General features: G+C 45.6%; 1 protein-coding gene across 1 annotated transcript in view; it reads left to right on the top strand.

Moving 5' to 3' along the window:
• Positions 1 to 27,340, top strand: part of FIGNL2 (fidgetin like 2) — a 69,201-nt gene extending 41,861 nt beyond the window's left edge. The window contains exon 2 of the mRNA XM_083598710.1: positions 22,886 to 27,340. Coding sequence (XP_083454836.1) covers positions 22,900 to 25,053 — 2,154 coding nt within the window. The 5' untranslated portion in view covers positions 22,886 to 22,899 and the 3' untranslated portion in view covers positions 25,054 to 27,340. The remainder of the gene's footprint in view (positions 1 to 22,885) is intronic.
• Positions 27,341 to 27,565: the final 225 nt, after the last annotated feature.

The following is a 27,565-nucleotide window of genomic DNA, read 5'->3' as shown; positions in this document are numbered from 1 at the left end:
TGGAATGCCCTTTACTAAGCAACTTGAATTCCTCTCCAATTTGCCCACCGAGTCCCTGCCTCTTCTCTTCTCTCCTCATATTCATATAACCATCGCTCTTGCATTTCTTAGTTCTATCCATTGGTTGCCAGTATCCTAGACTATCGTTATCATAACCCTGTGCTGTCTCAAGAGATGGTGCATATGATGGGGCACTGGCAAACCACCAGGAACGACACAAGCAGAAAGTTTTGTGGATGCGTCGTTCCCGTGTCCAGGAATTACCGTATTTTTCGCTCTATAAGACGCACCAGATCATAAGACGCACCTAGTTTTTGGTGGAGGAAAACAAGAAAAAAAAATATCCTGAATCCCTGAAGCCAGAACAGCTAGAGGAATCGCTGCTTTCGCTCCTCCCGTTGCCCTGAGGAGGCTTTGTGTGGCAATCCCAGAAGCCAGAAGAGCAAGAGGGATTGCTGGGCAGCGAAAGCAACGATCCCTCTTGCTGTTCTGGCTTCTGGGATAGCTGTGCAGCCTGCATTCGCTCCATAAGACGCACACACATTTCCCCTTACATTTTATGAGGGAAAAAAGTGTGTCTTATAGAGCGAAAAATACGGTAGATAGACGACCTGGTCTGGGAGGGGCTGCAGGTTTGTAATCTGGGAGTTCTCCTGGATTCCAATTTGTTAGCTTAGCCTCAAGTGGCTTCCGGAGTGTTTGTGTCCGTCTTAGGCTGATTCATCAGTGACTGCCATTCCTGGGCTGGGATAGCCTAGGTGGGGCTGCCCTTGAAGACAGTCTGCAGTCTGTAGCTGGGGCAGAATTCATCTGCTAGGCTGGTAAGGGGCACAGTCCTATGGGACCATGTGTCACCGGTCCTGAAAGCACAGCACTAGCTGCCAGTGAGCTTCTGGGCCAAATTCAGGGTGTTTGTACTAGTATATAAAACCCTAAATGACTTGGGAACCAAGAGCAACTTCCCCAATATCAGCTGTCTCAGACCCTTCAATCAGCAGATGAGGCCTTGTTGGTGGTGGTGCCACAGGGCGCTGCCTGCTTGACATTGACCAGTGACCAGGGCCTTTTCAGTGGCAGTTCCCCATTTGTGGAAGGCTCTCTCTGAGGGAGAGTGTGCACATCTGTCTCCCTCGTTACTGACTTGCAGGAGGAAGTTGAAAATATTTGTGTTCACCCAGGCGTTTGATGGCTGAAAGACGCTGTTCCTGGCAACCCTAAAATCACTGGTTGAATGTTTTAAGTCTTAGCTCTCTTTGCAGCACGGTTTTAGGATGCTTATTTAAAAATAATAATAACATGGTTTAGCTCAGGGGTCAGCAACCTTTTTCAGCAGGGGGCCAGTCCACAGACCATGTGGTGGGCCGGACTATATTTTGAAAAAAAATATATGAACGAATTCCTATGCTTCACAAATAACCCAGAGATGCATTTTAAATAAAAGGACACATTCTACTCATGTAAAAACACCAGGCAGGCCCCACAAATAACCCAGAGATGCATTTTAAATAAAAGGACACATTCTACTCATGTAAAAACACACTGATTCCCAGACTGTCCGCAGGCCGGATTGAGAAGGCGATTGGGCCGCATCTGGCCCCCGGGCCTTAGGTTGCCTACCCCTGGTTTAGATCATTGATCCGTCTGCTGTCCTGGGTGGCTTCAGGAGCTGGAGGAGGGATATAAATTGAATGGGGGGAAAATAAACGCTGAACACATGATAGCTGCCAGGTGTCAGGACATAGGTGAGCTGGGTCATCTTGCAAAATAGGCATCACCTCTTTGGCTGCCTGGGAAGCCTCCGAATACTAAACATGCACACAAAAGGTTTTTGGAAACTACAACATTGGTCAGGTAAACAAGGTAGCAACATACAGCAGATTTTCAAACGCTGCTTTTTGAGCTCGGCGTGAAGGGAACCCTGGAAGGATACCATGCTGTCCACTATCAATCTTTCCCCCCTGTAACGTGTGGTCACAGAGGTGTATTGTGGTAGGATGCTAAGTTCTGATGAAGCGACACTGGCACTCTCCAAGAATGCATCCTAAATCATTTTAGAGGTTCCTTGGCAAACAGGGTCAAACAGAAAATGCTCTTTAAAGGTGTTGTTGTTTAGTCGTTTAGTCGTGTCCGACTCTTCGTGACCGCATGGACCAGAGCACGCCAGGCACTCCTGACTTCCGCTGCATCCTGCAGTTTGGTTAAACTCATGCTGGTGGCTTTGAGAGCACTGTCCAACCATCTCGTCCTCTGTCGTCCCCTTCTCCTTGTGCCCTCCATCTTTCCCAACATCAGGGTCTTTTCCATGGAGTCTTCTCTTCTCATGAGGTGGCCAAAGTATTGGAGCCTCAGCTTCAGGATCTGTCCTTCCAGTGAGCACTCAGGGCTGATTTCCTTCAGAATGGATAGGTTTGATCTTCTTGCAGTCCATGGGACTCTCAAGAGTCTCCTCCAGCACCATAATTCAAAAGCATCAATTCTTCGGCGATCAGCCTTCTTTATGGTCCAGCTCTCACTTCCATGCATCACTACTGGGAAAACCATAGCTTTAACTATACGGACCTTTGTTGGCAAGGTGATGTCTCTGCTTTTTAAGATGCTGTCTAGGTTTGTCATTGCTTTTCTCCCAAGAAGCAGGCGTCTTTTAATTTCGTGGCTGCTGTCACCATCTGCAGTGATCATGGAGCCAAAGCGTAAAAAACATTGCTTTTAGGAATTCAGCATGCCAGCAAACGAAGAAAGCCAAACTGTGCTATCCTTTCCCCACATTGCATTTCCTTCCTCTTAGTGTGTGCCCAGCCCTTACTTCATTTTTTTTTTCAGGGTGATGGGGGGGCTTCTGCCAAATTAGCTGCTTCTCCTTATCATAGACAGTGTTCCAAGATCTGCCAACAGACCAAGTGTACCTTGCCCTCTCCCTCCTCTTTGCATTTGGCCGAGATTATCCGCTGTCAGTCCTTGACAGATGGGTGATGCTCAGCTGCTGGCCACGTACAAATGGATACATATTAATTTTTCAGTTGCTGGACGGAGAGCAAAACAGCACAGATGGGAAATGGCCTATTGGTCAGTGTGATGCCCAGCTGCTCTGCCCTTGATATATGAGTGGACAGAGACTGGACATTAGAGAGCCACAGGGCTTGTGGAAACAAAACTGGGCCGGGGGGGGGGGGAGAGAAAGTGTGTATGTGTATCTGTGTCTGTGTGGGGAGAGAGAGAGCAAGCGTTGAAACCTGATTCCAGGCAGGGGCTGTTCCAGAGGGTGGGGGCAGAATAGGGGCACCATTGAAGTTCGCCTCAATCCTTTTAACATATGTACATTGACCCTGCTTTGATTGCAAAACCATCCTTTCCTTTTGTCAACAAAAGTCACGAGTGTGTGCATTGTCTACTGGGGGGGGGGGGGGAAGCAGCAGGTCCAGATCGTTTCATTTTTAACCTCTGTCCCCAGCAGCCAGGAGTCTTGGGATTTTTAAATTTTTTTTAAGTACCGCCTTTCCAGCACAGCAATAACTCTGCATTCTTTGATGGTTTGTTTGTTTGGGTGTGGGTCTATGGCTTGGATCAAGCCAGTGGGAATGATGTTGTCATTTTAGGGAATGCCTGGGCTCCTGGGTGGACATTGCAGAGCATAATTGGAAGCGCAGGAAGTCCCCCTGGGGAAAGGAAAAAAGGCAAGTACCATTTTCTTCCAGGGACACTCCCCACGCTGGAAGCAGAGAGGTGGCTTTGCAGACTCTGCAGCCTGTGATGGCCCTACCTATCTCACACCTGCGCCTTAGAAGAGGACCAGCATGAGCTTAAATCCCCAGCTTTTTTCAGTCTATTGTCTCAGCCTCTAAAATCAGCGCTGCGTTGGGTATGCCCTTATGAAATCTTGGGACGGGCATTAAGACCATCTAGTGCAGGGGTCAGCAAGGTTTACCTCACCTGGCCTGGTTCACTCTGTGGAGATCGCTCCATGGATTGTGTCTGCGTGGTGCCATGGAAGCAAGTCCCCGCTCAGCGCTGCGCCGGTTTAGTGCAGCGTGCAGGGACTCGTCGAGCGGGCGGCTAGGTTTGGGGGCGGCTCGTGGGCCGTTTAAACGACCTCCATGGGCTGCTTGTGGCTCATGGGCCGCAGGTTGCCGACCCCTGATCTAGTGAAACCATTTGTTGTTCGGTGGCATGCCTTATGACCATTGGCATAGCGTGGGTTGCTGGTGCCCAGGGCTGCACATAGAGGGGTGGATGGGAGGCATGGAAACGGATGCAGTCCACATGCACATTCAACTGCCCCTAACAGCATCCACATCACCCAGGAGATCACAGCCACAAAAATAAGAAAAGAAGAGTCGTTCAATTGTCTGGAGAAGCCACTTCCTGGTTCACATGGAAAAGCTGTTTTCAACAGAGCCCAGCGATAGAAGCACACAGCTGAATTGAGGCAGCACCAGGTGTTTGAATTTCACACCCCTAACAATTTTGCGCCTGGGGCAACCGCCACTGTCCCCCCCACGCCACTGCTTATGTCCGTATTCTGTCACAGCATCTTTCTTTGCAGTCAGCAAATAGGAGAGGGGGGTCAGCAGCTGATTGCTCTCCGGCCAAATTTTGCCCCCTTTTCCATAGGAAAGCAGGACACGGATAGCCCAGCAATTGTGGCTGCTATATTGACTAACACTGTGGTTCTGGTATGGATGTTGCAGCTTCTATGCAGGCAGGTCTTCCCCAGTTGAATTAGTTGCTTTCCAAAGAACTGCATTCTGGGACCAAATCGCTTTGTGGTTCAAAGGGGCACGACTGGAACGAGGAAGGCTATCCAAAGTAAAGCAGCTACACTGCATATATACTCTGTGATTCTGCGATGTGATCCTGGATATAAAAGAACCAGTTACATGTCTATTGGATAGGATGGAAAATTCCATGTCAGTGGGAAAGATCCCACAGAGATAATACTTTGCCTGACATCCTATCTACAGGTATGACACTGATGTCTCAAGAGGGATTTCCCCAATCTGCTTCCTTGTGTAGTTCCTGGACTCTGATTTAAGATGTGACGATCTGAACATCCCTGGTTTGTTTTTTGGGGTACTTCAATACAGAAGTTTATTATGGAACGGGTGTAGCTCTTGCACGCAACGTCTTTGCATCACCCGCACAATGTTGCCATCAAAATCTCAGCCTCTGCTACTTCTGCGTTTAATCTGGATTTCCCTTTATTGCAGAAAAGTCCATGGAGCATCTATAATAGGTTACACAATCTGTGGTCACTGCTGGTGTAGGAACTTGTTGACACATTTTGGGGGCTCAGCCATTTGTCGCATGTGTGATGTTTTAGCGTGTGGTACCAGTACTTTAATGGGACGCGGGTGGCGCTGTGGGTTAGACCACAGAGCCTAGGGCTTGCCGATTGGAAGGTCGGCAGTTCGAATCCCTGTAACAGGGTGAGCTCCCGTTGTTCGGTCCCTGCTCCTGTCAACCTAGCAGTTCAAAAGCATGAAGTGCAAATAGATAAATAGGTACCACTCAGGTGGGAAGGTAAATGGTGTTTCCGTGCGCTGCTCTGGTTCGCCAGAAGTAGCTTAGTCATGCTAGCCACATGACCCGGAAGCGTCGCAACCCCAGAGTCGTCTGTGACTAGACCTAACGGTCAGGGGTCCCTTTACCTTTTTACCAGTACTTTAGTCCACTCCTCACCTGAGCACCATCTGGCTGTTTTGATTCTGGTGGCCCCCATTGAGTCTTTAGAATGTTACGCTTCCGGGTTTGTTTCAGTCCAAATTCTAGAAGGCAGCTTGATGCTATGGAACTTGGATAGGGAGTTAAAGCTGCAGTCAAAATGCTATAGTTATAGTTTGGAGAGCCTGCTTGGTGTAGTGCTTTTAAAGACTTTGGTGATTTTTGAAGCTTTTCCAAAACTTATTTTGCAGCCATTTGGTAAGTTAAGCTTTTAAAACATTTTTGGGGGGTTTTGGATTTTGGGTTGGGGTGTTTGGAATTCAAGGACTTGGTGTTGGGGAGGGGTTTGCAAGAATCTGGAAGCTTGTGTGTTTTTTTCTGCATTTTTATGATTTTCTGTGACCATTGGGCCACTCTGCTGTTTTTTAAAAAAATTTCTGGGTTTGAATTTTGAAATGCTCTTTACAGTATGTGTGACTTTAAAGAGCACTTAATAAACTCTTGTTGTACCAAATTTGGCTTTGTTTGGACTTTTTTTGACCATAGGAACGCATTAATTGATTTTCAATGCATTCCTATGGGATTTCGTGCTTCGCAAGACGAAAAATTCGCTAGACGAAAAAATTCGCGGAACGAATTAACTTCGTCTTGCGAGGCACCACTGTAGCAGGCTTTCTCGGCCCTCCAGATGTTTTTGGCCTACAACTCCCATGATCCCTAGCTAGCAGGACCAGTGGTCAGGGATGTTGGGAATTGTAGTCTCAAAACATCTGGAGGTTGAGGAAGCTTGGCTTAGAGTGTTAGACTGGGACTTTGGAGACTAAGGTATAAGCTCTCGGGGTGACCTTGGGCCAGTTTACTATGCCCCCGTTACCCTACCTCGTAGGATTGTGGTAAGGATAAAATGGAAGGAAGAGCCATATGTGCAGCTAGGGTAGAAAAGTTAGCTAAAATTGTGACTCTGTGTTTAGAGGCATTGTGGAATCTGTGGTTGAAGACGGGAGAGGGCACATAAATTCCAGGAAATATTCATATTGATTTCTAATTGCCTTTTTATTGTTTCTTTTATTTCTTGTTCGTTGCATTTAATTGTATTAGGATTTGCACTCCGTCATCCGGCATTCAGCACAATTGCTACAGCAGGCGGACACACCGTTTAGTGCCAAGGTGCTCAGCAATTTTCAAGTGATCTGTGGGGAGAAAAAAGTTTGGGAGCCACTGATCTAGAGGGCCAAGGGTTCCCCAGCCCTGAGTTAGATGGTCTTGAAATTTAGACATAAAGTTTGTGGCATGTGGAGGGCAGATTCCATGTGCTCTGAGGTACAGTGTATGAAAAGTCCTATTCACCAGACCCTCCAAATGTCTGTATTTCCCGAATTTACAAATCCTGGATTCTGATTTGATCCCGGAATGTCCCACATTTCCTATTTTCATTGCAGAAATGTTGGAGCAAGGTTCAGCAACTTTTTCAGCAGGGGGCTGGTCCACCGTCCCTCAGACCTTGTGGGGCCCTGGACTATATTTTTTTGGGGGGGGGAATGAACAAATTCCTATCCCCCACAAATAACCCAGAGATGCATTTTAAATAAAAGGAAACATTCTACTCACGTAAAAACACGCTGATTCCTGGACCGTCCGCGGGCCGGATTTAGAAGGCGATCCGGCCCCCGGGCCTTAGTTTGCCTACCCATGTGTTGGAGGGTATGAAGTTATCTGGCCTCTGAGGCAAGGAGATAAGTAACTAGACAACCTTTAGAAGACGTAGGGAAGTTTTTTTTTTAAATGTTTAATGTTTTATTATGTTGTTATATATGTTGGAAGCTGCCAACATATATAAAAACAGAGTGGCTGGGGCAACCCAGTGAGATGGGATGGGGTGTTGTTGTTGTGGATATTATTATTATTATTATTATTATTATTATTATTAAATAGGACATCCCTATTTTCATCAGAGAAATTTTGGAGGGTGTTATTTGCTCTAATCTGTAGGAGAATCTGTATGTGCTGATCTAGCGCAAAGCTAAAGAGAAAATGACCTTTCTGCCCCTCCCCCAGGAGGCCCAGAAATGTGCATCCTGACATGAGCTCTCTCTGTGTGTCAATCTTTACTTGTACTTGGAGCTCTCTACTATTCTCTTATTTCAGTGCCTCAAGCAGATAGATTTTTTTTTTTTGGTGTGTGTGTATTTATTTTAAATGCAAGCAAACTGATGGCTGTAAATAATTTTGATGGCTTATGCAATGCCACGCGCAGCCAAATAACGCGGAGCCAAGGGAGAATATGATGAGCTTGCTGGAATAGATTGGCAACATTTTGCTTAATAACCAACTTTCCTTTCTGTGTGCGATCTGGTACCTTCATGCAAGTGTGTTAATCACCTGTCCTTTGTGGTTAGCAATCTACAAATTGCTAGGCGGAATTAAAATCATCCAGGCCTCCCCTGCATCTTGTCAGGGATGCTTCAGAGGAAGAGCATGCAAAGAGACACAGAGATGTCCATGGCTGCGCTGGGAGTTTCGTGAGGAAAAATTGTAGGCTGCAAAAATGCTTGTGTCTTCTTCTGCTTCTCTGGCGATCACTCGTAGCCGAGTAAGATTGTCTTCCATAAACACGGTCTTAACAACGAGTCTGTAAGTGACTGCAGAGGCCAATTCTGGATCCACACGTCCTTCCACAGTGGCGACATAGGTTTCTGGGTGGGAGTTGATTGCGGTGTGGATTTGCCAAGTGTGCCTTCCTCTTAGCACGTTTCTCCCTTGTGTCCTGAGTTCGAGTGTCTTCAAAGCCCATGACACCTTTGGTAAAGGCTCTTCTCCAATTGGAGTGCTTGCAGGCAAGTGTTTCCCAATTGTTGGTGTTTATACCAAATTTTTTTTTAATTTGCCTTGAGAGAGTCTTTAAACCTCTTTTGTTGACCACCAGCATTACTCTTTCCATTTTTAAGTTCGGAATACAATCGTTGCTTTGGAAGGCAATAATCAGGCATCCGCACAAAGCTTGTGTATATAAGTGCCAGCAGTGATTTACACCCAGCCAGCGAATATAACCATGTGATGCAAATCAGGCACTGAGAATTCATGTCCATCCAACTGGTGGTTTCCCCCTGCAGGTATATTTTACAACATGCCACAGATGCAATCATAGTACATTTGTGGTGGGTGTATACAGGGCTGTCCACACGTCATTCCGCTTTAGTCATTGTTCAGCAATGCTTCCCCGATGTTACAGCATCATGGTCTTCCAGAGGTATTCCTGCATTGTAGCGCAATAAATGTGGGAGGGAAAAAAACACATCTCTAATTCAAAACACTTGTGGGATGAAAAGGATTTCAGCAGGCAAGGGACAGGAGTTGAACTGACTGGAAGCTAAGCAGGATGTCCACTGTGAAACTTTTGCAGGTGCAAACAGTATCCAAAGTGTGATCGCTTCTAATCACCCCAATACCATCATGAGCACAAATGCTCAGGAATGAACAATAAAAGGTACATCTGTCAAGACCTTTAGGCACAGGAGAAAATACTGAGCACAAGTAACGTGTTTGTGGCATTTCATAGAATTGTAGAGTTGGAAGGGACCCTAAGAGTCATCTAGTCCAACCCCCTGCGATGCAGGAACCTCAGTTTACCTATCCATGGCAGATGGCCATCCAACCTCTGCTTAAAACCCTCCAAGGAAGGAGAGTCCACAACCTCCTGAGGGAGACCGTTCCACTGTCAAACAGCTCTTACCATCAGAAAGTCCTTCCTGATGTTTAGTTGGAATCACCTTTCCTATAACGTGAAGCCATTGGATCTAGTCCTACCCTCCAGAGCAGGAGAAAATAAGCTTTCTCCATCATCCATGTGACAGCCCTTCAGATCTGTGAAGATGGCTATCATATCTCGTCTCAGTCTCCTCTTTTCCAGGCTCAATGAGCTCCTTCAACCGCTCCTCATCAGGCTTGGTTTCCAGGCGCTTGATCATCTTGGTTGCCCTCCTCTGCACACCTTCCTAAATTGTGGTGCCCAGAAATGGACGCAGTATTTCCAGGTGTGGTCAGACCATAGTTGGGACTCACAAGGTCCAGCTAGTCCAAACCCTTGTAATGCAGGAATCTTCTTCCCAACGTGGGGCTTGAACCCACGACCTCGAGATTAAGAGCCTCCTGCTATACCAAGCGAGATATCTGCATCTTTGCAGCCTGTTGAATACGTCAGCTGCATCTTGGTATAGCAGCCACCAATACACTAGGACAGGGGTCAGCCAACTTTTTCAGCCATGGGCTGATCCACTGTCCCTCAGACCTTGTGGGGGGCCGGACTATATTATTTTTTTTGAGGGCGGAAATGAACGAATTCCTATGCCCCACAAATAACCCAGAGGTGCATTTTAAATAAAAGCACAGATTCTGCTCATGTAAAAACACCAGGCAGGCCCCACAAATAACCCAGAGATACATTTTAAAGAAAAGCACACATTTTACTCATGTAAAAACACGCTGATTCCTGGACCGTCTGCGGGCCGGATTGAGAAGGCGATTGGGCCGGATCCGGCCCCCGGGCCTTAGTTTGCCTACCCCTGCACTAGGAAGTTGAAGCTTTTCAAGGTTCTCTTAGCCAGAAGCCGCTACCCTATTTCTTTGTGTTTGGCCTTAAGCAAAGAGGCCAAGGTGAAAATATCTTTCTGGAGCAGTGGGAAAGCTTAATATGAAAAGGTTCTAGAAACGAGACTTCTAGAACTGGTATTGTTTAATATCGCATTACAGTGTTGCTCACTGTAAAGATGCATACCGTATTTTTCGCTCTATAAGACGCACCAGACCACAAGACGCACCTAGTTTTTGGAAGAGAAAAACAAGAAAAAATATTCTGAATCTCAGAAGCCAGAACAGCAAGAGGGATCGCTGCGCAGTGAAAGCAGCAATCCCTCCTGCTGTTCTGGCTTCTGGGATAGCTGCGCAGCCTGCATTCGCTCTATAAGACGCACACACATTTCCCCTTACTTTTTAGGAGGGGAAAAGTGAGTCTTATAGAGCAAAAAATACGGTATATAATTTAAGCAGGATGGGGAAAACATGTTTCCCTTAAAAAATAAATAAATCACAATCAAGGCTTCAACCCTGCCCAAGACGAGCACTTCGATTCCCATTAATTTCAACGGAGAGACCGAAACACATGTGCTTAATTCTCTTATTGAAATAAATTGAAATAAATGGGACTTGAAAATGGCTGGATGATGGCTCGAGGGTTTTGTTTCTTTCTGGACGTATCCCCATTTCCTTAGCAGCAGCAATTGCAATGCACCATTAGCACACGCTGTTCGGGAGAGGAGGGGCTTCCCATCATTCACTCACTCCCAGACACAAGCTAGATCATGGGTAGGCAAACTAAGGCCCGGGGGCCTGATCCGGCCCAATCGCCTTCTAAATCTGGCCCACGGATGGTCCAGGAATCAGCGTGTTTTTACATGAGTAGAATGTGCCCTTTTATTTAAAATGCATCTCTGAGTGATTTGTGGGGCCTGCCTGGTGTTTTTACATGAGTAGAATGTGTGCTTTTATTTAAAACGCATCTCTGGGTTATTTGTGAGGCATAGGAATTTGTTCATTTCTCCCCCCAAAATATAGTCCGGCCCCCCACAAGGTCTGAGGGACAGTGGACCGGTCCCCTGCTGAAAAAGTTTGCTGACCCCTGAGCTAGATGCTCTTTGCTAAGGAACTGAACAGCAGAGACATACCCTCCAACATTTCTCAGATGAAAATAGGGACATCCTAAGGAAAAGCAAGACGTTCTGGAATCAGATCAGAAACCGGGACAGCTTCTGTCAAATCTGGGACTGTTCTGTAAAATAGGGTCTGCAGAGAGTTTTTGAATCTAGGAAAAGACATACGGTGGTACCTCGGGTTACATACGCTTCAGGTTACATACGCTTACGGTTACAGACCCAGATTACGCTTCAGGTTACATTACCCAGAAATAGTGCATCAGGTTAAGAACTTTGCTTCAGGATGAGAACAGAAATTGTGCTCTGGCGGCGCGGCAGCAGCAGGAGGCACCATTAGCTAAAGTGGTGCTTCAGGTTAAGAACGGTTTCAGGTTAAGAACGGACCTCCAGAATGAATTAAGTACTTAACCAGAGGTACTACCATACAGTGTTACCTCTGGTTATGAACTCAGTTTGTTCCGGAGGTCCGTTCTTAACCTGAAACCATTCTTAACCTGAGCTACCACTTTAGCTAATGGGGCCTCCTGCCGCCGCCGCACAATTTCTGTTCTCATCCTGAGGTAAAGTTCTTAACCTGAGGTGATACTTCCGGGTTAGCGGAGTCTGTATCCCGAGGTGTTTGTAACCTGAGGTGTTTGTAACCTGAGGTACATGTATAGAAATATTTCCTTAGCCTCTTGGGCAGGCCTGGCTTTTTTGTGGCCTTTCCTGATTTTGTAAATACGCCTCCAGATGTGCTGTTGTGTGCTTCAGGGGAACCTCACGCAGCCACGATATTACATTTGTGCACATCGGTGCAAAGTGCAAGCTGATGTGCTCCTCTTGGGGCATGTAGGTAGAAAACTACATGATGTGCCTGGGAATTTCTGGATTTTGAATTGTTTTGCAGATTTGTGCTTGCATGGGATGACAACGGCTGGCTGTTTTTTCCCCTGGAGCTGGTTAGGGGCCTTTGAAACGATGGCTAGGTTTTGTTTCGTTTAAATAATAAAAAGGCGGGGGGGGGAGGAGAGAGAGAGAGAAACTGGAAAAGAGTTTTTCCTTCTGCTGTGGAAGCAGTGGCCCAGGTTTGGGGAGCAGCAGGGGTGTGGGCTGGGGGAGAAGACACCCATTCAAAACATCGAACAGTTGGAAACCCTTTTGCTGTGGGGAGCCTTAGCCAAAAGAGCTCTCCCGTGCCTCCCCTCCGCCCCTCCCCAAACAAAAACCCAGTCCATAGTTGCTCCTGAATAGATTAACCAGATTTCCATAATTAGAGTGCCAGAGGACAATGGGATTCTCTCCTCACCCGCTTCCCCCTCCTTCCTTTTGTCTTGCGCTTTTAGATAATGGGGAAGCCAAGAGGGTGGGAAACTGACGTGCCATTTGGCCACTGGACAGTAATTTTCTCACACTGCCAAGGGAGAGCATTGAAACATCTGCCTTTTTCGGGACAGCGTTTATTCACGTTCTATTTCAAATGCTTGACAACTTCTCTCTTCTCCCTCTGGGCCCCTTCCCCCTCCACTCCTGCTTTCTTTCTCTCCTTTTCTTATTTACTTATTTATTTTTTCCATTTATTTTAACGGCCTGCAACTGGTTTGCCTTTTTTGGGGGGCTGCATTTTGCTTCTGGTTTCCATCAAAGGCAGCCTTAATCACACATTCTGTCTTCTTCTTCAAATAATAATAATAATAATTTTTATTTATACCCCGCCCTCCCCAGCCAAGGCCGGGCTCAGAGCGGCTTACAAGCAATAATAAAAACAAGTTGAATGATTACAACTTAAAAACAAAATTAAAATACAACATTAAAATATTGAAACATTAAAATATTAAAATGTAGCCTCATCGCAGGAGGAGAAGGAAAGGATTACTTTCCTTTTTCTTTCAGATATAATTTCTGACCAGCTCTGACAAAAATTGGGAGGCGCTTCCAACAGAGAGAGAGAGAGAGAGAGAGAGAGAGAGAGCTTTTATAAATACATATATTTATTTCTCATATTCAGATGTCCAAAGGGCATTTAGCTTGACCTTCCTAGCAAAGCCCACCTCCCGGCTGCCATCAGTAAATAAAAGATCGGATACAAAGAAATGGCCCTTAGTTAAAACATAACTTTTAGAAGAGCAACTCGCCCTTCGTTTGAAAGCTGCAAATGATGGAGAATTTTTACTCCCTCCCTTGGGGTGCTGTTCCAATGGTTAATCGCCCTCATTGTTAAACATGGGTGGGGTGGGGTAGAGAATTTTGTTCCCTCCACATTTTTAAGTCGATGGCTTTAATTCATACCTCCCCATCCTTCAGAGCTCACACTTCTCCAAATATTTCAATGCAGTTCTCAGATCAAAAACATAGCAACTTTTGTTAAGAAAAAAAAATGACAGATAGTATGCATTTTGCTACCCGTTTGCATCTAAACACAGTTTTTTTAAATACATATGAGAAACACAAATCTATGTTTATTTTGCATTATTTACATGCCATTTGGCTGCGATAAAACCTCTTTAAGTGGTTTACAAAAAAATAAAATCAAACATCAAACGTATCAGTAAAAGATGGCTGAAAACAGGTGTTTGAAAACATTCAAAAGATAGTTAAGAGGGAGAGAGAGTTTAAAATACAGGTCAGCATTGTACATACTTTATCTGGATAAGCTTAAAAATGGTTTAAGCATGTGCCGAAAAGAGTGGAGCGAAGGCATCTGCCTGGTGTCATGAGGCAGAGGGTTCCAAAGACTCCTTACAAGCGTGGAATAGGCATTATGCGGCACCTGTAGCACTGCCAGTTTCATAGATCGAAGTGGTTGGGTGGGCAAATAAAGGGTAATTTGATCCTGGAAGTAATGCCACAACAGGATGTCACAGACTTAGGAGATGAACACATACAAAACGGACACTAAGATGGAAATAAGACTTGATTTGTCCACCCCTAAACATGAGTTTCTGAATTCCTGCTTTATATTCTCCCTCTGTGTCTTAAATTCTAGTCTGTTGTGTGTGTGTAGCTATATATATGTCTCTGTTTCTCGGCTGGTACAATGGACTTTGGATTTCCGCCAAACAAGCTATTTCGCATGCTTACCTGGCTATGGATTCTCTCTGCCCAGCAGAGAAACAGCCCCTTCTCCCTGATTGTAGAGGATAGCGCATGTAGCAGGAATTTTGTAAGAGAAATTCCAATGCTCGGATCTTACGTTACACGGGATGTGCAGGGTGTGTGCCTGCTCTTTTTGCCACACTGAGAGAGTCTTTGGCTGCCTGAGTGCATGTACACGAGCCCTTTAGGTCTGGTCAGGGATGGGGAACCTGTGGCCTTCTGAATTCGAACTCACATCAGCCCCAGCCAGCATAACCAGCTGTCGCAGGTGATAGGAATTGCAGCTCAACAACATCTGGAGGACCACAGGTTCTTCACCCCTGAGTTATGTTGAAATGATGTGGGCAGATCAATCCACATCTTATTTTATGTTGGGACTCAGCTTAAAGGTAAAGGTAAAGGGACCCCTGACTATTAGGTCCAGTCGTGGCCGACTCTGGGGTTGCGGCGCTCATCTCGCGTTATTGGCCGAGGGAGCCGGTGTACAGCTTCTGGGTCATGTGGCCAGCATGACTAAGCCGCTTCTGGCAAACCAGAGCTGCGCACGGAAATGCCGTTTACATTCCTGCCGGAGCGGTACCTATTTATCTACTTGCACTTTGATGTGCTTTCGCAATGCTAGGTTGGCAGGAGCAGGGACAGAGCAACGGGAGCTCACCCTGTCGCGGGGATTCGAACCGCCGACCTTTTGATCGGCAAGTCCTAGGCTCTGTGGTTTAACCCACAGCGCCTCCCGCATCCCGTGGGACTCAGCTATGCAGCTTCAAATAAAACATTTAAAATGTGTTGTGAAGTGCAGTTATACAAATGTGACACCAGATGGCGAAAGTGAGCTATGCAAAATTCAACGTGCTTTTCAAAACGTTTTAAAATAAAGCATTTTCATAGCGTTTTTTTTTATATGTATGTAGATTGCACCTTGGAGTCTAGCATTTTCCCCCTGTGGAATCAGAGTTGGAAGGGACCACGAGGATCGTCTAGTAGACCAATTCCCTGCAATGCAGGAATCTTTCACGCCGCGCGGGGCTCAAACTCACAACCCTGAGGTCTGTTACCGCAGATTGTAAATTCCAAACGTTTAAAGTGCATTCAGATTTTCCCCAAAGAATCCTGGGAACCAGTGGTATGCAGTGAAATTTTTCATAGGGGAACAGTTAGGGTGATAGGTGGCTGCTTGTGAGGGTGGGGGGGGGGCAACGTATCCAGTTGCCTCGGTTCAGTATACCTGAAGGAGCATCTCCACCCCCATCTTTTTGCCCGGACACTGAGGTCAAGCGCCAAGGGCCTTCTGGCGGTTCCCTCGCTGCGAGAAGCCAAGTTACAGGGAACCAGGCAGAGGGCCTTCTTGGTAGTAGCACCCGCTCTGTAGAACACCCTCCTACCAGGTGTCAAAGAGAAAAACAACTACCAGACTTTTAGAAGACATCTGACGGAAGCCCTGTTTAGGGAAGCTTTTAATGTTTAATAGGTTATTGTATTTTAATATTCTGTTGGAAGCCACCCAGAGTGGCTGGGGAATTATTAATAATAATAATAATAATAATAATAATAATAATAATAATAATAATAAATGTGAGCCTGGTGCCTCCCTCCTCCCTAAACCGGGCAGAAGCTTCCCAGGCTTTGGAAAGGAGGTGCAAGCGGAAATGTTTAGGGGACCAGCTTAATTCCTCTACTCCACTGACTGCACGCCACTGCTGGAAACTGTATTCAATAAAGGGTGCTAGGAATTGTAGCACTATGAGAGTGCTACAATATTCAGGAATCTTTGGAGAAAGTCATCTGCTTCAAATATAAGGCATGTTTCTATCTGATATAATTTAGCAGTTCTTCCGTGTTCTGCTCACATTTTGACTCAGAAAAGGTCCCTTTGCATTGTGTGTTTGCGTGAGAGAGATTTAAGGATCCCGCACCATTCTGAATTGTAGCCCCGATCAGTGAAAATTGCAGGATAAGGTAGCCCCCACCCCAATAGGAGGCTAGAGTGGTAATAAACTCTCCTGTCTCTTATTACATACATATAGTCTAAATTTAAATGGATTGTTCTCCTAGAATTACTCCTGGGGCAATTGCAGTTCTGTGAGTGGGATTAAATTTTAAAGAACCTTCCGCAAAGAAGGTTTCCAGCGAATTACAGTTCCCCATGTCCTTTGTGGGGAAAACCCATGATAGTGAAGGTGCTATAAAAGTGGCAGGGCGTGATTTTAAACATAGCTTCTCCAGTTCATAGGAAAGAGAGTGTGTCCAAGGCTATTTTCAAATTTTTAAAAATGAAGCGTTTATTTGGAAATACCAACAGAAGCTTCATAAGGAGAAGGGGGGGGAAGTACCCGAATCATTTTAACAAACCGTGCTGTACATATTAGAGCACCACTAGCCACAAAGAACAAAGGGCATCAAGATTTTCCCCCCTCTGCTTCTTTTTTATTTTCCTCCAGGGATCCCTTCCTAGGGGACTGTTTTCCTCCAAGACCCTCCCCCTACATCATTTAGTAAAGTGCTAAGGTAACCTCTCTGAGGAATCGTCAGTAGCTTGAGAGCCCAATGGCGGCCTAGGAAACACCATCGCCATAATTAAGTTCACATGCTGCGGCCTGAGAGAGATCTGCTACGAGTCTGACAAGGTGCTCTCTGTGCTAGGCTGCGGCTGCAGCCAGGAAGAAAGCTCAGCGTTGAAAGTCTTCGGAGCTTTAAGCCGGATGGTTAAAGTGCACATCTTCAAATTTCTAAAAGCCAGCATCAGATATTTTAGGCAAAAGAGCTACCGCATCTCATTTTTATTTTGGAAATATTTTTTATTTGATTTTACAAATACAAAATGTAAACAAACCAAATACAGTGGTACCTCACGTTACAGATGCTTCAGGTTACAGACGCTTCAGGTTAAAGACTCCGCTAACCCAGAAATAGTACCTCGGGTTAAGAACTTTGCTTCAGGATGAGAACAGAAATTGCGTGGCAGCGGCAGGAGGCCCCATTAGCTAAAGTGGTGCTTCAGGTTAAGAACAGTTTCAGGTTAAGAACGAATCTCTGGAACTAATTAAGTTCTTGACCTAGGTACCACTGTAAAGAACTATCTGACTTTTAGAAGACATCTGACGACAGCCCTGTTTAGGGATGCTTTTAATGTCTGCCCCTCCTAGTGGTGCCGCAATAAAACCACTAGCACATTTGCAAAGCTAAGCAGGGACCAGTATGGTTTCAAGTTGGATGGGAGACTGCATGGTGAGATTCCTGCATTGCAGGGAGCTGGACTAGATCAGGGGTACCCAAACGTTTTCCAAAGAGGGCCAGATTTGATGAAGTGAGCATGCGTAAGGGCCGACCAAAGTTATTGAGCTTTTTTTAGGATTGAAATTGCTGAGATTTTTTATCCCAGGACGTATACTGCCATGGGGGCAGGTTTAAATCGACTGGCAGGCCGAATTAGGCCCCCAAAACAGACTTCAGTTATATGATTTATTATGTTTTTATAAGTGTTGGAAGCCGCCCAGAGTGGCTGGAGCAACCCAGTGAAATGGACAGGGTATAAATAACAGCAGCATCATCAGCCCAGGGCATCCAGGAACCTGGGATTTTATAGCCTTGGTTGAGACTTGGCTTGCTTTCAGTAGGGACCAGTCAAGAAGGAGAAGTTATGGATCACTGTTTTTAACTAGGCTTCCTTTTCTTGGTGTAAATAGCAACGCTTTTTTAAAGAACCGACCACAACTTTGTATCGCGTGGTGCAAAGGAAAAAGAGACCTGGTTCATGTATTGCAGCTACCAAGCATTTGTATACAGTGGTACCTCGGGTTACATGCGCTTCAGGTTACAGACTCCACTACCCAGAAATAGTACCTCGGGTTAAGAACTTTGCATCAGGATGAGAACAGGAATTGTGCGGCGGCGGCAGGAGGCCCCATTAGCTAAAGTGGTACCTCAGGTTAAGAACAGTTTCAGGTTAAGAACGGACCTCAGGAACGAATTAAGTTCTTAACCCGAGGTACCACTGTACTATGCTTGGAATTGCATGTCCAAAGCGAGCGTTTTATTGGAAGGCTCCTATTGTCTTCATTTTTCCAAAGCTCCCCCCGCCCCCCCGAGTCCCTTTTATTTGTTTACCCACCCGCCCATTTTAATTTATTTATTTACTCGGCCAGGAGTGGGGTGGGGGTAGCGATGAGAGCACCCTCTCTGCGGACCTTTTGCCTAATTGTGGCACTTTTTAATATATAATGGGGAGTAAATGAAGGCAGGCCGCCGGAGAAAGCCCGGTTAAAGCTGCCATTTAAATCCTCCTGTGTAAGTTTTGATATCCAGAGTGAAAGTACAAATGCCATATAAGTCAATTAAAGCATTAGGTAATCTAATTGTACTGCGGCCACAAAGTGGCTTAGAGGCTGAATGGCAGTGCTAAACCACAACCCACACTTCAGCATTCTGCCCCCCCCTCCCAGGGCCTTTTGTGAATGAGCAGAGGAGGGGGGGGACCCTGGAGAAGGGGGGTGGGCTGGTGTAGTGGATCTGGTGAGCAAATGCACACACACAAACACAACACACACATGCCAACAATGCTAAGGAAGGGACCTGGAAATGAAAAAACTAGAAAATTTCCCAGAGAGTGGGATATAAACAGAGTTTATGTAAAAGAACATTGTCAAGAGATCAGTCCGTTGGCAGGTTTTGGTTGAACTTTGGTGTGCAAATAGGATAATTATATAAAACAACATTCCTAGTAAGTCAAATAATATGGAGAAAGTAAATTTTAAGCGCGTGTTCAAGGAATTTAAATTGGGAAAGGCAACGGGAAGATCGGAGCTCTTGACAAATTTAATCACAAAGGGATGTACAAAGCAAGCATTGGTTAACGAATGAATAACTGTCCATTTTTTATTTCTCATTTTGCCTATAATATCTGTTATAAAGTTTTCAATCAATAACGCATTCAAAACACATACACACAGGAAATGAAAAACTAGGATTGCAAGCTCTCTCTTTTTTTTTTTTTTGCAAGGATCCTGCCAATCTCTATAATGCGATACATGCTGTTTCTTCTTCGTTCTATTTTTCCTCCCCTCCTCCTCCTCCTCCGCTTCTCTCGCGCTCCCTTTCTCTGGAGCCTCGAGGTTTTGGAATTTGCTCGGCCCCACAGCAAGGCTCCTGAAATGTCTCTACTCATTAGATCAGGAGGACGAGAGGAAGCCACGGGGCAGGGGCAGAAACACCCCAGCACAATTAAAGTTACTTAGGTCGGGGGAAGCTGGTGATGCATTCCTCCAGCTCTGCCCTTGATTGCTTCATTGTGTGCATTCCGCCAACTGCTTGCTATGAAGCAGCTGAGACCAGGAGGGAGGAGGAGGAGAAAGGGGGCTTTGAGTCCCCCTGCAAGTGTTTCAAGCCAGCATGGCTGTCTTCTGTGTCTAAAGCGGGCCCCACTTTGTGTAAGAACATGGTTGCCCGATCGAGTAACCGAGGTTAATACTACTACTACTAATAATAATAATAATACAGTGGTACCTGGGGTTACATACGCTTCAGGTTACATGCGCTTCAGGTTACAGACTCCGCTAACCCAGAAATATTACCTCAGGTTAAGAACTTTGCTTCAGGATGAGAACAGAAATCGTGCAACGGTGGTGCAACGGCAGCGGGAGGCCCCATTAGCTAAAGTGGTGCTTCAGGTTAAGAACAGTTTCAGGTTAAGAACAGACCTCCGGAATGAGTTAAGTTCTTAACCCGAGGTACCACTGTAATAATAATAATAAATTTCAAGTTTTTAATTTATGCTAGGCATATGTCTTTCAGGAAGCGGAAAAATACCCTAGCATAACGCCGTACACCAGTGGTTCTCAAAGGATGACAATTATGGCGGGAAGATTCAAGGACAATTAATGTTATATTTTGGGAAGACTTTGTGTTCTTATGTAGCTGCATTGCTTTATATTTCCTGGATATCCCACAATTATATTACAGTGGTACCTCGGGTTAAGTACTTAATGCGTTCCGGAGGTCCGTTCTTAACCTGAAACTGTTCTTAACCTGAAGCACCACTTTAGCTAATGGGACCTCCCGCTGCTGCTGCACTGCCAGAGCATGATTTCTGTTCTCATCCTGAAGCAAAGTTCTTAACCTGAGGTACTATTTCTGGGTTAGTGGAGTCTGTAACCTGAAGCGCAAGTAACCTGAAGCGTCTGTAACCTGAGGTACCACTGTATATCTTTCAGGAAGCGGAAAAATACCCTAGCATAACGCTGTACACCAGTGGTTCTCAAAGGATGACAATTATAGCGGGAAGATTCAAGGACAATTAATGTTATATTTTGGGAAGACTTCGTGTTCTTATGTAGCTGCATTGCTTTATATTTCCTGGATATCCCACAATTATATTATAATGTAGCTGGGTTATGTGTTACAAATCAAGCACTGCTAGGAGTTTTATCTCTCTCCTCCTCCCGCCACAAAATGTATTTCTTATCAATTAAAAAAAAACACCAGTGTTGCACAAGCAAATTTTTATTCTGAAAGTGTGGCTCCGAAGGAAAAGTTTTGAGAACCATGGTGCCCGCATGTGTGCAAATAGTTAAACAACAACAACACACCCTCTTTGATAGTGATAGGTTTTAAGAATAACAGAAACAATCCTGAAGAAATTGGTCCAGTTGCCAAGACAGGCGTTTCCCTGGGGAGTTTGATCAGGAGGGCTGCAATGAGAAGGCCGGTAATGAGGGCGTCAGGAGCTTCCCTTGAAAGACAGCTTGCTTGTTACTGCTGATTTCCCCCTGTAGCCAGTAGCTGCAGGGAGGAGATCTGGTGTCGGCAATCCTAAAGCTTTACCCCTTCCTTTCGGCCTTTCCCCCTCCCAACACTTCTGTGTTTGGCAGCTGGGTCTGGGGCCGCCATTTTAATTCCCCACAATTCCCCCTGTGGGACATTGTTCCGGAGCACCCCGGGAAATTAAAACGATGTCCGCCTCCCAGTAGAGATCTGGCAGCTGCCATTTTGATTCCCCACAATTCCCCGCCAGTGTCACATCATTTGTTTATACCTTTCAAGTTTATACATTTCCTTAGTTTTACAGTCAATTTAACGTTTCAAAGTTTGACTTCCTTCCCCCTCTTTCTGCGGTTCCTTAAATTAATTTTCCTCATATCCAAATTCATTTAATGTGCTCATTTAATTATCTACTTTAAATATATACTCTTATGAAACTGCAGGTTATTACCATAATCCCGCCAATGTTTTTATCTGTAAATATTCAGTAAACCATTTCCATTCTTTTATAAAAAGAATTTCTTATTCTTCCGGTAAGTTTCACCAATTCTGCATATTCTGTAAGTTTTATATCCATTCTTCTTTTGCTGGGACTTACGCTTCTTTCCATTTTGGGGGCAAGTAGCATTTTTGCTGTTGTAGTAGCACACATAAATAAATTCCTATACAATTTAGGTAGTTCTGTTCCTATTATTCCCAAAAGACAAAAAAAATTTTATATATTAATTTTTATTAGTTTTACATATAATCACATTACACAGTAATATATCTTTTTCTTATAACTCTTAGGCTCAACTGAGCCTATGAACTTCCTTCCCTCCTGCCTAATAAAATTAAATTTTGCATCTTTACCTTTCACTTTATTTCCTATCCTTGTTATATCATTACCTAAAATATTAAATTACTCAATCTGAATAGGTAGCAATTTCATTTTACACATCTTCAACTACCATATTTTTCCATCTATAAGATGTCCCCTATTTTGGGGGGCTCCGATTTAAGAAAATGGGGGGGGGATATGGCCTCCTTGTATAAGACACCCCCACATTTTTGACATTATTTTTAACAGAAAAAAACCTAGTCTTACACATGGAAAAATACGGTAACCCTGCTAGTGATGTTAATTGCTTACAGTTGTCTTTCAAATGTAATATAGAATTATTCCAGTCTTTTTGGAATGCTTGGTCTCGCTGCTTCCGGATTCAGTTTCGCCAGTTCTGCAAAGTCCATCATTTTCATCTGCCACTCATTGGTAACTCCTGTTGTTTCCATTTTGGGGCTAACAAAATTCTTGCTGCAGTTGTTGAATATAATTTTTTTTTAAATCTTGTCTATACCCAATTTAAAAAGCTTCTGGTTTTTTAACAAAAGTGTTTTTAAACGTTTTCTTTAACTCATTACCGTGTTTTTCGCTCGATAAGACACACTTCCCCCCCCTAAAAAGTAAGGGGAAATGTGTGTGTGTCTTATGGAGCAAATGCAGGCTTCGCGCGGCTATCCCAGAAGCCAGAACAGCAAGAGGGATCACTGCGCAGCGATCCCTCTTGCTGTTCTGGCTTCTGGGATTCAGAATATTTTTTTTTCTTGTTTTCCTCCTCCCAAAAACTAGGTGCGTCTTATGGTCTGGTATATACGGTATATATTGCCCCAAAGACAAAAACTAATTCTGGTTTTCTTTGCTGCTTTTCCCCTAGCTCTTTTGTCAAACATGCACTGGACACCCGAGCATGCTCAGCCCCTGAACCAGTGGCCGGAGCAGCACCTTGATGTCTCCTCCACAACCTCATCGCCTGCCCACAAGTCGGACCTCTACCACAGCAGCCGGCAGCGCTTCAACTATGCCTGGGCCAACGATGACATCTCTGCCCTGACTGCCTCCAACCTGCTGAAGAGGTATGCTGAGAAGTACTCCGGAGTCCTGGACTCCCCATATGACAGGCCGCCGGGGCTCAACACCTACGGGGATGGCGCCTTTGGGCCCCTCAACGGCCAGAAGGGAGAGATGGAGCCTTGGCCGATGGCGCACAGCTCAGAGGGGGCTTACCCTTTGACCCCGATGCACGATGGATTGCCCACCTCCAAGGGGATCATCCCTCCTGCTGTCACCCCTGGGAACAGCCTTGGGACCTCCCCGGTGGTCTCCAGCAATCTGTCGGACTCCATTTACCCCAGTAACACATGCGGGGGACCCCCGACTTCTGGCAGTCTTGGTCCGTCTCAGGAGTACCCTTCAGGCTACAGTGGGGCCTACTTGCCATCGGGCTACTGCAGCCAACCTGCCTCGGCGCTTCCGCCTCCACACCCGTCCACCTTGCATAGCTCAGGCCTCCTTCAACCCAGCCACCCTTCCACGGCGCTCGTCCCCAGCTACAGCTCCTCAGGACCCATGTACAATTACGCCTCAGGCAGCTACCCACCCCAACCTGGCTATGGCACCATTCACCCTCCCCACCCGTCAGCCTCGTATTTGCCCTCGGGCATTGCTGCCCCCACCCCCATCCCTCCCTCCTCTCGGCCCCCTGTCGTCCCTGGGTACAGCTACCAGAGCCCCCTCGCTGTGCCACCCCTCACCGGTGAGTCGGGGAGCTCTCTGAAAAGGAAGGCCTTTGATCTCGCCGGCGGTGAGGATGACGGCGAAGGCCGGTATCGCAAATACAGCTATGAGCAACCAAAGTCTCCGTACCAGATGTCCGACAGCGGTGAATGTAGAGGAAATGGGTTCAGCCGCAGCTCTGAGGTGCCTTTCAAAGGGGGGAAGAGGCCCGCAGGCGTGGCGGCCACCACCGTGGCTTCCGAGGAGCCCGTGGGGAAATACAACAGCCAGCCCATGAAAGGCCTGGTGTCTACGGCTTACAGCGTGGGTGAAGCCCCGCTGAGGCCTAGCGAGACCTTTGAGAAGTTCACCCCTCCGGCTGCCAACGGGGAACATGGAGGAGAGTCCTTTGCCCTCAGGATGCAACCCAAGCCACCACCCTTCAGCAGCGACAACAGCAGCCAGACTGTGGAAGAGCAGCTGAAAGCCATGGACCCGTTTGTTCTGGAGCTGGTGAACAACAAGATAATTGATTGCGGTCCTCCAGTTCAATGGACAGACATCGCAGGGCAAGTCTCTGTCAAAGCTGCCATCGAGGAAGAGCTGGTGTGGCCCATCTTGAGGCCAGGGGCTTACACGGGGGCAAGCCGGCCCCCCAAAACCATCCTGCTCTTTGGACCTCGCGGTGTCGGGAAGACCCTGTTGAGCAGGTGCGTTTGCACCCAGCTGGGATCCACCCTGATGAAGCTCAGTGGGACAGCCTTGGTCTCCAAGTGGAAGGCAGAAGCCGAGAAGATCCTGCAGGCCACGTTCTTCGTGTCCAACTGCCGGCAGCCGACGGTCATTCTCCTCACCGACGTGGAATCCCTCCTGGAAGACGCCGCTGTCCTGAAGTCCCAGCTCCTTTCCTACCTGGATAACCTTGCTACCTCAGGCGAGCAGAACGTCGTGGTCATAGCAACCACCACCAGGCCTGGCAACCTGGACGAAGCCACCCAGAGGAGGTTTGCCAAGCGCTTCTACATCTCCCCGCCAGACAGCATTGCCCGGCGGCAGATCCTGCACCATGCTTTAGCCCAGCAAAACTACTGCCTCAGCGAGAGGGAGATGGCCTCCATTGTCCAACTCACCAAGAGCTATTCCGGCAGCGAGCTCCTCCACCTCTGCCAGCAGGTTGCGTCCAGCAAGCTGCAGAGCCTGCCGGGGCAGCTTCAGCCCACCTCCTACAAGGATTTCGAAAGCGTTTTCTGCAAAATCCACCCTGCCGTCTCTCAGAAGGAGCTGGACTTGTACGTGGAATGGGATAAAATGTATGGGTCGCAGCACTAGTGGAGAGTGACCGGCTTTTTCTTTTTCGATGGTCTCGGGTCTCTCTGAATGGAAGCTGTTGGGAGATTCGATTCCCTTCTCTTTCTTTTGCTGTTAAAAGTTTTTCGCTCTGAGTGCTCTCCTTGAGAGGCCGCATCCTGCCTGCCTATGAAAAGCAGGCGATGGGTGAGGAGTCGTCTGTTAGAAAGTCACACCTAATTTTGGATGCAAGGACTTCCCCTAGATTGATTTGCGTACATTTCCCCCCCCCCCTTAAAAAATGTCTGAAATTTTGACTGTGTGGTGGTTGTTGGGTCTCTATGTTTATGAAAAGTAGTTGCTGAATGAACTCAGGATAACCTATTTATTATTAATCTGTTCCCCCAGTCATCCCTTCCTGTACCAGCATTGTAAAGTATTCGGCCAGGTATTCTCCCCTTCCCAACTCTTTTTAACACTGTACCTCCTGGTTATTTCTGTAGAGTTCTTAACTTCCATGGAAATGGCACGATGCTGTCATTCACTGCTTTATACTCTGATACAGACTCATTTCCAGGGGCATAATTTAGCCTTTGATGTTCTTTAAAGCCATCAAGAGCATCATTGTTAAAGCAGATGGCATCAATGGGTTTTAAGGGAAGGCTTTTGGGATTTTTTTTAAAAAAATGTAGGTTGTTTATTAAACTAGCATCCTTTTTATTTTTGTAATGTATGTAGTGGGTTCTCTTTTTCTTTTTTAACTACTCAGGAAAAATAATTTACCTCAAAACAAGAAGAAAAAAAGAAGAATGTTTTTTGTTGTTTTTTTAAACTCAAGGAAAATAAAATGTGACCTGGAGGGATTTCAAATGTGTTTTAACACACACTTGATTCCCGTTTTAAAAGCAAAAGGTAAGGAGAGGAAAAAAAGAACAAGAATAAACTTGAAGTCGTTACAAAGATGAAAGTTGAATGTATTTCAGGGGCGTTTCACAATATATTATGTCATAACTTTATTTTTATTTTTTAAAGAAAACATTTTTACCATAGCGTTTTGGTGGAGTAAATGTCTTCAAAGGATAAGTATTAGTGCTGTAGTTTTGAAGCCATGGCTAGTACCACTTTTTGAAGGAATGTTTCTATTCATTTTCAAATTCCATGTTGCCAATCTATTTCCCTTTGGTTGTGGCCTCTGATAGGACCTCTCAAGCTTTGTCACAGCAAGAAAAAACAACAACCCAAAACCACTAGTTCTCAAACTTCCCAAAGTATAATTTATGGGGAAGCAAATAAAACAGGTGCAATTGCATTATTCCAGTTACATTTTTAAAGTCTGTGTGTGTGTGAAGAGAGAAAGCAAACGTACATTTCAGCATTTAATGTAGGGTTTCCCAGACTTGGGTCTCTAGCTGTTTTTGGACAACAATTCCCTTCGTCCCTGACCGCTGGTCTTGCCAGCTAGGGATGATGGGAGTTGTAGTCCCAAGTCTGGGAAACACATGATTTAATGGATGAGCCTAGAGACATTCGTCTCATGGAGCTGAGTTTGCCCTGTGAAGGCACCACTCTGCCTTGACTGCCGTAATACACTGCAGAATACACTTTTGTTCACCTATGGACGCATTGTCCTCATTTACTTTGTCATAGCCTATAATATGTTACCATCTTGGTGTGTTCAAAGGGAGCTTCACCAGTTGCAACATGTGAACTGGCAGCTTAGGCTTTAACATTGTGTGTGTGTGTGTGTGTGTGTGTGTGTGTGTGTGTGTGTGATAAACTCAAGGTGCATCTCCTAAGCCAGTCCTGGAGAACCATTCATAAATTACTTCATATGGATATTGAGAGGTGTTTAGGCCCAACCTAGCACCCCAAATTCAGTACTAACCAATGGTTATAACTAACCATTAGAAACCAACTGTTGACCCCATTTTAAGTGTCCATAGTTCACAGGTTTAGGCTTTGACCCTAAAGATACAGTCCTATGCATGGTTTGGATTTATTTCAGAGTCCAAAAACTCTGAAATATACCAGAAAATATACCAGAAAAGGAAGTATACCAGAGTATACTCACTTCCTTTTAAAGGCCCAAGATTGAACTGGCAAGACTTTCAACTACTGAAAAACAAAAATAATAATAGTTGTATGTGGTTTCCCTTTTAAGAATTTCTGACTTAAATATATTACAAGTGTGTAAGGAAACTTTGCAAGCTGTTTTTGGGATAAGCTGGTGAAAGATTAAGTTGAATGGTATGTCCATAATTTTTGCAGAGTAAGCTTGACGGAAGAAAGAAAGAAAGAAAGAAAGAAAGAAAGAAAGAAAGAAAGAAAGGAGATGTCTGCCTTTTCCTGCAGACTGGGATAATGAAATACATTTATTTGGCATATTTGCATCTCTGAACAATTTTAGACTTCCCAGTGGGGCTTTTTCAGATTCCTAAAAGACCTATCTCAGCACTTCCCTACTGAGCAAAAGCAGCAGTGGAACATTGACCCAGACATAACAGGGAGGCTACCTACACACACATTTTGACAGCACAGGTTGATACCCTATTCA

This window comes from Podarcis filfolensis (genome assembly GCF_964270895.1).
Source record: "Podarcis filfolensis genome assembly, chromosome: 2".
Taxonomy (NCBI): Eukaryota; Metazoa; Chordata; class Lepidosauria; order Squamata; family Lacertidae; genus Podarcis; species Podarcis filfolensis.
Note: the sequence above shows the minus strand (reverse complement) of the source record. Positions and strands in the feature narration are given on the sequence as shown.